Source organism: Leucoraja erinacea, chromosome 21 (genome assembly GCF_028641065.1).
Source record: "Leucoraja erinacea ecotype New England chromosome 21, Leri_hhj_1, whole genome shotgun sequence".
Classification (NCBI taxonomy): Eukaryota; Metazoa; Chordata; class Chondrichthyes; order Rajiformes; family Rajidae; genus Leucoraja; species Leucoraja erinaceus.
The window spans coordinates 23,324,361-23,336,810 of record NC_073397.1 but is presented as its reverse complement, the minus strand read 5'-3'; the positions used below and the strand labels follow the sequence as shown (position 1 = coordinate 23,336,810).

The 12,450-nt window shown below is 41.2% G+C and overlaps 1 protein-coding gene across 1 annotated transcript in view; it reads right to left on the bottom strand.

Annotated features, from left to right (window-relative positions):
* LOC129707403 (protein-glutamine gamma-glutamyltransferase 2-like) overlaps positions 1 to 8,196 on the bottom strand; it is a 276,786-nt gene extending 268,590 nt beyond the window's left edge. Inside the window, exon 1 of the mRNA XM_055652410.1 lies at positions 8,192 to 8,196. Coding sequence (XP_055508385.1) covers positions 8,192 to 8,196 — 5 coding nt within the window. The remainder of the gene's footprint in view (positions 1 to 8,191) is intronic.
* Positions 8,197 to 12,450: the final 4,254 nt, after the last annotated feature.

The window sequence follows — 12,450 nt, the reverse complement described above, 5'->3', positions numbered from 1 at the left end:
CTGAACTCATACCATAACCCTCCATTCCCTTCTCATCCATATGCCTATCCAATTTATTTTTGAATGATACCAACGAACCTGCCGCCACCACTTCCACTGGAAGCTCATTCCACACCGCTACCACTCTCTGAGTAAAGAAGTTCCCCCTCATGTTACCCCTAAACTTCTGTCCCTTAATTCTGAAGTCATGTCCTCTTGTTTAAATCTTCCCTATTCTCAAAGGGAAAAGCTTGTCCACATCATCTCTGTCTATCCCTCTCATCATTTTAAAGACCTCTATCAAGTCCCCCCTTAACCTTCTACGCTCCAGAGAATAAAGACCTAACTTATTCAACCTATCTCTGTAACTTAGTTGTTGAAACCCAGGCAACATTCTAGTAAATCTCCTCTGTACTCTCTCTATTTTGTTGACATCCTTCCTATAATTGGGCGACCAAAATTGTACACCATACTCCAGATTTGGTCTCACCAATGCCTTGTACAATTTTAACATTACATCCCAGCTTCTATACTCAATGCTCTGATTTATAAAGGCTAGCATACCAAAAGCTTTCTTTACCACCCTATCTATATGAGATTCCACCTTCAAGGAACTATGGACGGTTATTCCCAGATCCCTCTGTTCAACTGAATTCTTCAATTCCCTACCACTATGTTAAGGATTCTAAATATACAAATCTAAACAATCCAGGTCTGTAGATCAGTGTCACTCATGTTATGAGTCATGCTCTTGTAGTTACGCCCACTAGCTTTACAGTAACCCTCCCTGCCTGGTTCCCTTAGAATTAGGGAGACGTGCAAGTATGAAGTCATATTTGCTATGTTGTTAATAAAGTCTTTGGACCTTTATCATGGTGTAAGGCTTCAGTTATTTACAACAGCCGAAACACAAGAAGGTCCCTGGTGGCATGCGTTATATCTAGACCACTTTTCCAATATCTGAAGCACAGTTTATTTTTCTAATTTCACCCATGGAAAGCAAGCTTCAGCCTAACTGAGCGCAGCTGGTGCTTTCTGCAGGAAGATGGTGGGCCCTGTTCTTACCAGGTAGTGCCACACTGCATGTTACTAATACAGTATCCCATCACAGATGACCATACAGACTATATGGACACAAAATGCTGGACTGACTCAGCTGGACAGGCAGCATCTCTGGATAGAAGGAATGGGTGATGATTCGGGTCGAGACCCTCCTCCAGTCTTGACCCGAAACATCACCCATTCCTTCTATCCAGAGATGCTGCCTGTCCCGCTGAGTTACACCAGCATTTGTCTCTATCTTCAGTGTAAACTAGCATCTGCAGTTCCTTCCTATACAGTACACACTATGTAAATGAGAACATGCAAATGTTTCCCGTGACCTTGTCCAGTATTAGTTTGGCTAAACTGGTAACAGTCGTCTCTGTCAGAAGGTTGCGGGTTCAAATTCCACAACATAATGTAAACTGAATGCCCCATTTGGAAGCTGTTGCTCTTCAGGTGAAATATTAAGGCAGAGCTCTTTATTTTAAGCTGCATATTAATCAAAGTTTGAATATCAGGCATCTTTTATGACTGGACATCAGATTTTCTGAACTCTGGTTGAATGTGTGGTGGGACCATTAATTGAGCCTGACCTGCCAGAAATTAGCTGAAGGGCCATGTACCGCCGTTCCATTAAATAAACAACCCTATTGCTTAGAAGGAAGGTGTTTGCAGAAATGAAAGATGGGTTCATGTCATAGATGAGTTTCCATAGGCTCGTACAGCAAAGGGAGGTGCCCCCACCTTTTCCTGAACAGCCTTGGTTTTATGGAGATAGACACAAATTGCTGGAGTAACTCAGCAGGTTAGGCAGCATCTCTGTAGAAAAGGAATAGTTGTTGCCTCGGGTCGAGACCCTTCATCAGACTGGCGGTTTTAAGGATGACAGTTGATGAGGTGGAGGTGAGTTAATCCGATCCCTGCCAAAATGATGCTTCTGTTGCTCCTCTGGCTTCAACACAGCCCAGAGTTGTGCCCAGGGTGCTGGTGTTTTCGGGCAGACGTGCACTGTCCATAGTGCTGGTCTTCAGCTCCCCCTGGTCTGTCTACTGGTGACGGGGATCAGAGTGGCCCTCCGGAAGGGTGTATCATCACACACCTCACACTTACCTGCATTGAGCTCCACCAGTCATTCCTTAGCGCATTTGTTCTCACCTGTACTATAAATCTGGGGATGAAGGAGACGGCAGATGCTGGAAACTCGAGCTACAAATAAACTGCTTGAGGAACTCAGCAGGTTAGGCAGTATCTTTGGAGGGAAAGGGACAGATGATGTTTCAGGTTGGGACCCATCTTTAATCTAAAAAGGGTTCCAGGCCAAAACATAGCATGTCCATATCCCTGCACAGATGCAGCCTGACCCTTTCAGTTCCTCCAGTGTATATTTTGCTGCTGTAAATCTATCTTTGAATTTTTCCCTTCACACTATTGTCGTAAAGAAGTGCACAAGCCTATGAAGGCATTGTCTCATTGCTGTCTATCACACGTTTCTGTGCATGGAAACAATATTAGTCTTTGTGGACCACTTTTTTTTCATAGATTACAATAAGACGATGCATTAAGGTTAATTATTGATGGATTTATAACATTGCCTGCAGAAGGCTGGAGGAGAATCTCTCGTACACACATGCCACTGTAATGTTCTGTTCCTTTCACATCTTAATATTTTTCTTTTGTTTCTATTCGAGAATTTAGGTTGCCCAGATTCAGAGGAGGGTTAGGGTTATGGTATTACTGAAGCCAGAGTCTGCATTGATCAGGTTAGCTGACCTTTGCTCTTTCTATCCATCCCACTCATTTTCCTTTACTCCTGTGCACCCTTAACCTTTGCTTTGTAATTAATCCCTCAAATTTCCACCACCCCATGGACCTTTCCCCGCCGGAACTATTTGCCTTGTATCTTTCACTTCTCACTTCTTCTTCATCATCCAGTCATAATTTACTCCTCACAGAGGCAGAGAGAATCTGGTGGGAGAATCCATAGTGCTCAAGTTGTTGACAGCTGCAAGGAAGTCCAGGTTCTGCAGTTCTGAGGAGTGACCACAAAATGAACCTCAATCAACCAAGGCTACAGGGACATTGAAATTGTGACTGGACAGATTTTAATAGACAATATGAAGAACTCCATAGGCACTGTTAATGCAGTATTTTTAAGGACATGGCATTATTAATAGATGATACTACTTTCCATTGAGGCACATTGAAATAATGGCAAAAACCAAAGCATGCTATATATTTTCTTGCAACAGACCAAATATACCATCTGCTCACAGAAGTAACATTATCTTTTTTTCAGATGCTGGGAAATACCATTATGAGAACCTTCAAAATTGCACAAGATGCATCGTAAAATTTTGCTCCGTTGTAGGTGATAAACTTGTGTGTATGCAATTGTCTGGGCTTGTTGCTCTGGTACAATGCATTACATCCTGCAACAGAATCTAAAGCATTGGGTGTCTACAATGTAAAATGGCATATTATGGAAAATACCCATCAGATTAAAAAAAAAATGGTTTGCTGTAAGAACGTGTTTTTATCAGTGGTTGAAAAGTATATTTATGCAACATCTAAATGTTTCACAACTTAAGGGCAAACCAAAGTCTTGGTTTGAAAATCAAGGAAATCGATTGTGGAAAGAATATGGGCTCAGAGACGTAATGTAAAAGATGGAAATCAAGCCAACTTGGGAATTATTTTAGATGGGAAATTAAATTGTATCTAATTATAGCCAGTTACTCAAGAGCTTGAAAATTTGGATTTTAAAGCAAATTCACAAATTTCACTATCTTTAATGTACTGAATTTACACAACTAATATTTTAGCAAAGCTGTCAGGACGACGGCATTAATATTTCCTGGCTCCTCTCTCTCTCTCTCTGTTCTCAAAAGAGGCAGTGACCGAAGCCTAGAGATACATAAGTGGATTCTCCCTGCGGTTGGAAGTGATTCCATTGCCATGTTAGAAACAGTGAGAAGACCGTTCTCCTTACACCAATAATGCTTAAAATTTCAATGCATTTTATTAAGTTCAAATCCTTGAAAAGGTACAAGCTGAAAGAAAGCATACATAATTTCAGGGAGAAAGAGATTAGTGATACCTTAACACTGCAGAGTAAAGTGCAAACAGCTGGTCTTTAAGCATGCTGTGTTTGTGCAAACCAGAGTTATACTCACCCTCATGGAAGCCAGGACTTGGGAATGCTATTAATGTGTGTGATACAGATGCAGAATTACAAGTTGTGGGAAGAGGGAATTGGCCAAGGGCAGTTTTGGGAGATTGAGAGTGAAAGGAATTGAAATGAGGGAAGATGATGAAATGTTCATTTTTGACGATCACAAATAATGACATCTGCCTGTTCAGCCACAGTTAGTGAAATTGCAGTTATACTGCAGTCTCCAGCTTGGAGCATCGCTCTGAAACTCCTGAATCTAGAGCCAATTCCAGGGTTTAATTATGAATGCTTCTAATGATATAGAATACTTGCAAAAGAATATGAGATAAGAAATACATAATTTAAAAGCATCTTAGGCAGATTTACTGCATGCAAATAAAATACTAACAAATCCAGTATCTGTATTGTATCAATATTGTATCAATTTTGATGAAGATTATGGCAACAGTACACTGATGACATTGCCTCCTTATATTATGCTGAGTTCTGTATTGAGATGGAAAGCATTTAACCCAACACTACAAAATAATTCTTAAAAATATATTTTGACTGTGCACAACATTTTGCCCTCTAAATTGGGGTCCAAACATTTGCACGGTTCGTAGCACAACTGGTGTATTCGAAGCCTGGGGCTACTGTGAATTTTCCGCCTTCTTATACGCTAGGTGAAAGACATCTATATTCTGGAATGAAAGCCATGTTATTTAAGTGCACTAAACAGAATGAAACATCAACTGTAATTGAGACAACTGGTACGTTCATTTATGGGTCAGATTCTTATTTTCTAAGAACGAGCTTTCAATAGGTCATTTTGAGGAAGGCAGAAAAAATGTGAAGCCCTTAACCTCCTGTGGACATTTTCAACAAGGTTTGTCAATTTCACAGTTGTAACACCTTAAAACCAAAACTACAATGATATTTCACTTTACTGCATTGCCATGGTAACTTCTAAAATTTGTATGCAGGCTGATATCCTGAAAGTGTTGAATACATCAAAGAAAACCTATCAAAGTAAAATTTCTATGTACAAGCTATTCTCTAAAAACAATAAATAAAAGAGACATTGGGTGATTTATTGTTTAAAGGAACAACACTCATTCTCAACATTGTAAAGTGTAGGATTCAGAAATATTGTAGGGATACAAAAGTACTAGACTGGATATGAGGGGTAAGATTATGGGAATATTACAAATTATGTGAGGTTAACTATTCATTCAGCAGTCAGTGCTGTTAAGATGATGTTGTATTAACATGACCAAGTACTGTAAGTAATTTATTACTTGGATATGAAAGGGAATGTTTTATCTTTGGTAGAGGATCATTAAAATAAGGTTTGCAGCAAATGCTTTTAACACAGAGATGCTGGAAGATACAATTTAAATTACTCATGAAAATGGAGCTACAGAAGGCATGGCAACAATCTTAACTCACATAAAACTGTTCTTGGATGTACTCCTTTATAACCTGCATTAGGCCAGCTTCCAAGAAACGTGGCTGAAAGTACATTTTTAAATACCTTCAGACTGAAACAATGCAATATTTAAAGTAGCACTTCTCTGTGTTTCTGGGGAACAGCTCTTATAATATTTGCTCTGTAATTCCTTTGGGGAGGTGGGGTGGTTGAGTTGACCTTCCTTTTCTCCTCACTTTTGATGAACGCAAATTTAATCGTGGAGGGTGAGAGCTGGATCATGAGAAGCTTTATTGGAGTGCCTAGAAAGGATGAACAATAAAACAATCTCTATATTCCCAAAGCTAATGTATTGAGCCTTGGTTCCAGTAGATCAACTTTGGGAAATGGCACCCTCTACAAGGTTGACAAAGCAGAATTAAAAGACATTGTGCAGCTTATTTAATTCAAGCTGTTAGTTTCCACCAAGTGAAGAGCATGCATGGGGACAACTCCTTCTCTCGCCTCGATTCTCAATCTGCGACTCACAACTCCCAGAAGAATCATGATTGTGGCCAATTGTTTTCAAAACTTCATTACACTAGGTGGCAGTCTGCACTTGCAACATGAGGTCCAAGTCTGCCCTCTCATTTAACTTGAGGAGTAATGCAGTTAGAATCACTTTTATGCATCTTGGGTTTCTTACCAAAAAGTGTTTCTCCAAATTGACTCCAATGATGCCCTCATCAATTTGAAACCTTAGACTTTGTTCCTTAATGTAGATATGTTGAAATGAATTAGTTTAAATGTAAGTCCTTTTATTCCCATTCATTGTGAACAATATTCATGGATTCTTAAGGACATGTTGGGTGATTATGTTAAGGAGGCAGGTCAGATCAGCATAAGATAATTCCGAGGTGATGCACATGTTAAACTTTAAATGTTGACATGAACTTTTCTTTACAGTACTGTGTTTCAGTGATAACATTGGTGCCTTTTGTAATGCCCTTACTTAAACCCCTACTGCTAATTTTCATACAATCATTATAACTAGATACATTGCACCGTGTGTCATCTCACCAGTATTATGTCGAGCAGTATCCTCATAATTGCACATTTTCTAAGTTTAATGCTTGTTTAAATCAGCCTCAATGACATGGCAGTGTTCAATCTTTAAGTGACGGTTGTGTCTTTGGTTAGAGCAATTCTTACTCCAAACCTCAAAAATCTTAACATGCATTGATTTGACAGCAAGTAAGCAATGAAAAGAGTTTAACTACACATTTGTGGAAAGTAATCTCTTCATTTGCATTGTGGTACACACTACAAATCATTCTTAAATTAAAAAAATATATTTTATAGGTTCTTTTCAACATAACACTTTTTTTTCCTGTGAATAAAAGATACTTAAAAAAAAATGTAATACTATATTGCCACTTGGATTTCATCCCAGACAGCACATAGCTGATAATGTTTTGGCATCTGCCAGGATACTGACCCCTTTTATAGTAACTCCACATATCCTGAACTAATTTAATTTAATGTACAATGTGCCAAGTGAATAATTGAGAAAAAGAGATAGAATATAGAACATAGAACAGTACTGCACAGGAACTGGCCTTTGGCCTCCAATGTCTGTGCCAAACATGAAGCCAAGTTAAACTGATCTCCTCTACTGACAATAGATCAATATCGCTCCATTCCCTGCATTTTCATGAGCCCATCTGGTCTATAATTTCCTGGATTATCTCCACTTTCTTTCATAAACAAAGGACCAACATTTGCTACTCTCCAGTCCACTAAGACTTCCGTGGCTGGTGAAGATATTCACCAAAGGCCGCTGCAATCTCCTCTTGCCTCTCTCAATAAGCTGGAATCCATCCCATCAGGCCTCGGAGTTTTATCCACCTTCATGTTTTTGAAGAGGCCCACTCCTTCTCAATCTCAAATTGCCCAAGCATATTAGTAAATCACACACTGTTCTCACTGGCCTCCATCTTTTTCTTCTTGGTGAATACAGATGGAAAGCATTTGTGTAACTTGCTGAAAGTATGTATTGATTGGCCAATGACACATCATGGCTCTTTTGACTCTTCTAATTGCCTGCTTGAGTTCTTTCCTGCTTGCTATATATTCCTCAAAGACTCTTCCTGATTTCATTTTCCTAAACCTTACATATGCTTCCTTCTTCTTGGCACCCTTATCACTCTTCCTTACTGGAACTCTGGGCAACTGGTCTATCAACGACTGTAAACCCTAGTGTTTATGGACCTCTATATAACAGATTTCAGTTATAGGTGGACTAGCCTACCGACCATCGTTGCCAGGCCAGGCTGCTAACGCCACCCCCGCAATGCACCCCCAAGCTGGGCAGTCAACTACCCCCCCCCCCCCCCCCCCCCCCCACCTCCCCACCCCCCCAGCCCACCACCTCCCCGGCTGCTTCTAAGGCCGCACTTGTCGCCACTACCAATCCTTAAAGGGCGCCCACTTGGGTGACATAATCCGTGAGTTCTGGCGAGTTTGCCCTTGACTCATACTCGCAGCATGGTCAACACGAGGTCCTAGGAGGTCTTTGTAACTCTCCTTCATGCTCGAGAGTAGTCCCCATGTACTCGAGGCCTCAGCTAGGTCGCTGCGTATTTTTCAACATGTTGAAAATGCCCGAGAGTAAAAAAAGGTTGCCATGGAAAAAATCGATACTTTTTTTACTTGTAGGTTTAGTCGAAGTAGGTCATAGTAGGTCGGCATGTTAGTCGTAGGTAATCGAGGGTAGTCGAAGCTAATTAAAGGTAGTCAAAGGTAGTCATAGATAGTCTTCATCATAGTTGAAGGGAGGTCGAAGGAGATCGAAGGAGGTCGTCTTCACTCTCCACTATTCGGTGTCCAATAGTCCCAAAGTTAGTCGTAGCTAGTCAAAGCTAGTCTTCAACATAGTCAAAGGAGGTCTTCTACATAGTCAAAGGAGGTCTTCATCATGACATTTTTTTTCAAACTCCTTAACTCTTCTAAACTCGCCAATTAGGACGCGCAAGTGGCACAACCCCTTCACTTGCACTCCGGCCACCTGCAGGGCATGACCAATGACTCAGCTGATCCTTGCCTCACTCCCGGCTGCCGGCAGGCCAGGGGTATAAACTCACCTGGATTCCAATGCCAGTTCCAGACCGAGTCTGAAGAAGGGTTCTGACCCGAAACCTCACCTATCCATGTTCTTCAAAGATGATGAGTTACTCTAGAACTTTGTGAGTTACCTATCCAAAGATGATGAGTTACTCTAGAACTTTGTGTTTTACTCAAGGTTCCAGTATCTGCAGTTCCTTGTGTTTTCACATAAAAATTATATGATTGAATCACAGCCATTTGTGCCATTGATATCTCTCCTTATAATTAATCATGAGCAGTCACAAGTATCTGCCAATGTTTCAGGATTTTTGTGACAATCTCTCAGTATTAATCTTCATCAATGGCTTCTTGAAAATGGCAGTTTGATGTTACAACAGCATTGATGACCTTCCACAGAGCATTGAATAATCCTTTGATGCTGAGTTTGGGAATTATTCTCATAATTACTTCCTTTCTCTAAATCCTGTTTTCTGACGGACTGTGTGCCAACACTTTAATTAAAAAAGAAATAAACTGCTGGAGAAACTGCATGAATTGGGCAACATCTGTGGATGGAAGCTGCCAGACAACATTTTGGGTTGGGATAGACACATAATGCTGGAGTAACTCAGCAGGACAGGCAGTATCTTTGGATAGAAGGAATGGTGATGTTTCAGGTTGAGACCCTTCTTCAGACTCCTGGGTTAAAACATGCTCATAGAGCTGGAGAGCTGGAATCACAGAGATGGAGCATCAAGAGAAGTGTTGCAGAACTCTGCAAGAAGGGTCTCAACCTGAATCATTACCCATTCCTTCTCTCCAGAGATGCTGTCTGTCCTGTTGCGTCAGAATGGTTACACTGAGACTAGCGTTTAGCAATGGATGTTACTTGATGGTGCTGGATATAAAATATATCCACACTGCAGTGCTGCTGGCTTCATCCTTTCATTATTGCCCTGATACGTTTTAAAATTGCTGTGTTCTCTTTCACTGGGGAAAACTTGCAAAGTTTAATGCAGGTGTGCAGGGCGTGTTTTTCACACTGTGGGTTCCTGGAACACATGCCAGAGTTGGTGGTGGAGGCAAATACAACAGTGGCATTTGTGAAACTTTTCGCAAGACCCTGCAGTTTAATGCAGGTTATGCAGGGGAGTGCGAGACGGTTCACCAGACTGATTCCTGGGACACGACTGGGTTCCTCTCTAGAATTTAGAAGATTGAGAGGCCAGAGTTGGTGGGGGTTGGAGGCAAATGCACAAGATTGTTCCCGATGTTGTGCTTAACTAAGGGGGAAAATCCTTTAAAACGAGATGAGAAGAAACTTTTTTCACACAGAGAGTGGTGAATCTCTGGAACTCTCTGCCACAGGCTATGTAGGGAAGAGGAGTTAGAGGATTGTGGCTCAAGGGCAGGGGGTATGGAGAGAAGATTAGGGATTGAGTTGGACGATCATCATGTTCATATTGCATAGGCTCGAAAGGCCATGGCCTACTCCTGACCCTAATTTCTATGTTTCTATGGCTGTGGGAACGTAATGTTCCAGAGAAAATTAGTTTTATCATTTTTAGACATCATGGGCTGAAGGGCTTGTCCTGTGCTGTACTGTTCCAAGTTTTATATTTTTGCGTTGCGTGTCTTGTATAAAATCCAACATGTGATTTCAAAACAAGCTTATACTTTTTAACCATACATTTTCAACCAATTAACCAATTCCATGCATTAAAATATTACTATGTACCTCACAAATATTGTTCATTTTTAATGTCCACTAAATGAAGTGAATTGCATCAAAATATCCTGCTTAATGCAGGCAATGCTCATAGGACTTGATATGCAGGCGATTTTCCAAGCAGTGAGACAGCAGTGTTGAACCTTTGTTGTAATGCACTATACACTGTCGGATAGCTCGAAGTTCAGTGCAAATCTACCATGACAGTGTTCTGATGTTTCAGATAGTAGTACCTGCCATGGGCTTCTGCGGCTCACTGAGTTTCTATTACAGCACAGACTATAACCAATCACCACATGAAGATCAGGCTATAGCCTGCAATGAGACCTGTCTCCAGCTATGAAAGAAATATAACTCAAAGCTAAGTAGCTTGAATTTAAAATGTAAACTACTTCTCTTTGTTCAGGGACATTTCCTAGCTACTTACATTTTGTCCTTTGTGAATTTGCATTAAATTGCCAATAACGTGCTTCTAATGAGCAAATCAATGACGATTTGAGCAAATAAAAGGAAATGTTTTACTGCTGCAGCCGTTTGTGGGAGAAAAAAAAAGATTATTCTCTATCTGCTGCCTGATTAGGCAAGTGGAAAAATAAAACTCATTAAAAAAGTTCATGTGCTCTATGCCATAAACTGAGATGGGAAGAACTTTTTTCACACAGAGAGTGGTGAATCTCTGGAACTCTCTGCCACAGAGGGTAGTTGAGGCCAGTTCATTGGCTATATTTAAGAGGGAGTTAGATGTGGCCCTTGTGGCTAAGGGGATCAGGGGGTATGGAGAGAAGGCAGGTATGGGATACTGAGTTGGATGATCAGCCATGATCATATTGAATGGCGGTGCAGGCTCGAAGGGCCGAATGGCCTATTCCTGCACCTAATTTCTATGTTTTTATGTAAAATTGTTCAGATTGCAACAATTAGACCTGGAGTGGATTGAGTTTCCAAGAAAATGTGAAATAACAGATAAGTACATTGGAACGCACAGGAAATAGATGTGGAAATTGTGAAGACCTGGCTTAGACTGAAAGGACTCGAGGGCCTGAGCTACAGGGAGAGGTTGATCAGGCTATGACTTTATTCCTTGGAGTGCAGGAGGATAAGGGGTGATCTCATAGAGGTGTACAAGATCATGAGAGGAATAGATAGGGTAAATGCACAGAGTATTTTACCCAGAGTCGAAGAATCAAGAACCAGAGGACATAGGTGAGGGGAGGATGATTTAATAGGAACCTGAAGGGCAACTTTTTTACACAAAGGGTGGTGGGTATATTGAACGAGCTGTCGGATGAAGTGGTTGAGGTAGGTACTACCACAATGTGTAAGAAACATTTAGACAGGAAAATGGATAGGACAGGTTTAGAGGGATATGGGCCAAATGCAGGCAGGTGGGACGAGTGTAGATGGGGCATGTTGGTCGGTGTGGGCAAATTGAGCCAAAGGGCCTGTTTCCTCGGTGTACGACTCTATGAAAGGTTCAGGTTCAGCGAGTGCTGCCTGTGGTGTAAACAAACTGCTGGAAGAACTCAATGGGTTGAGTAGCAAATGTGGAGGCAAAGTGATGGTGGACAGTGTGGGTTGAGGACATCACTGATTGGTGTTGATTCGTACCTCTTGGTTTTAGCAATGACCGGCACCAGTTGACGTTGATCACCTGTACCCATTAAAGAGGAGCTTCGTTGTGGCATCAAACCACCCCCAGTCCCTAGTCAGCAGGCAACCTATCAGCGAATCTCCTCGCCTGACGCCATCTGTTGTCAGCCCTGCTTTCCCTTGGGCTTTTCTTGCTTAAAGGCCCCTACCCCACTATTAGTCTTAAGAAGGGTCCCAACCAAAATGTCACCTGTCTATGTTCTCCAGAGATGTTACCCGACTCGCTGGATTTCTCCAGCATTTTGTGTCTATCTTTGAAATGTCCCAATGGTTGGGTAATGCATTGTTAAGATTATATTTGTGAATAAAATTAAAAAACTCAGAGAATCCATTAGTAGTTCATGGTTTGCAATCTCCTTTTGCACAAAGTCAGCTGCGCTG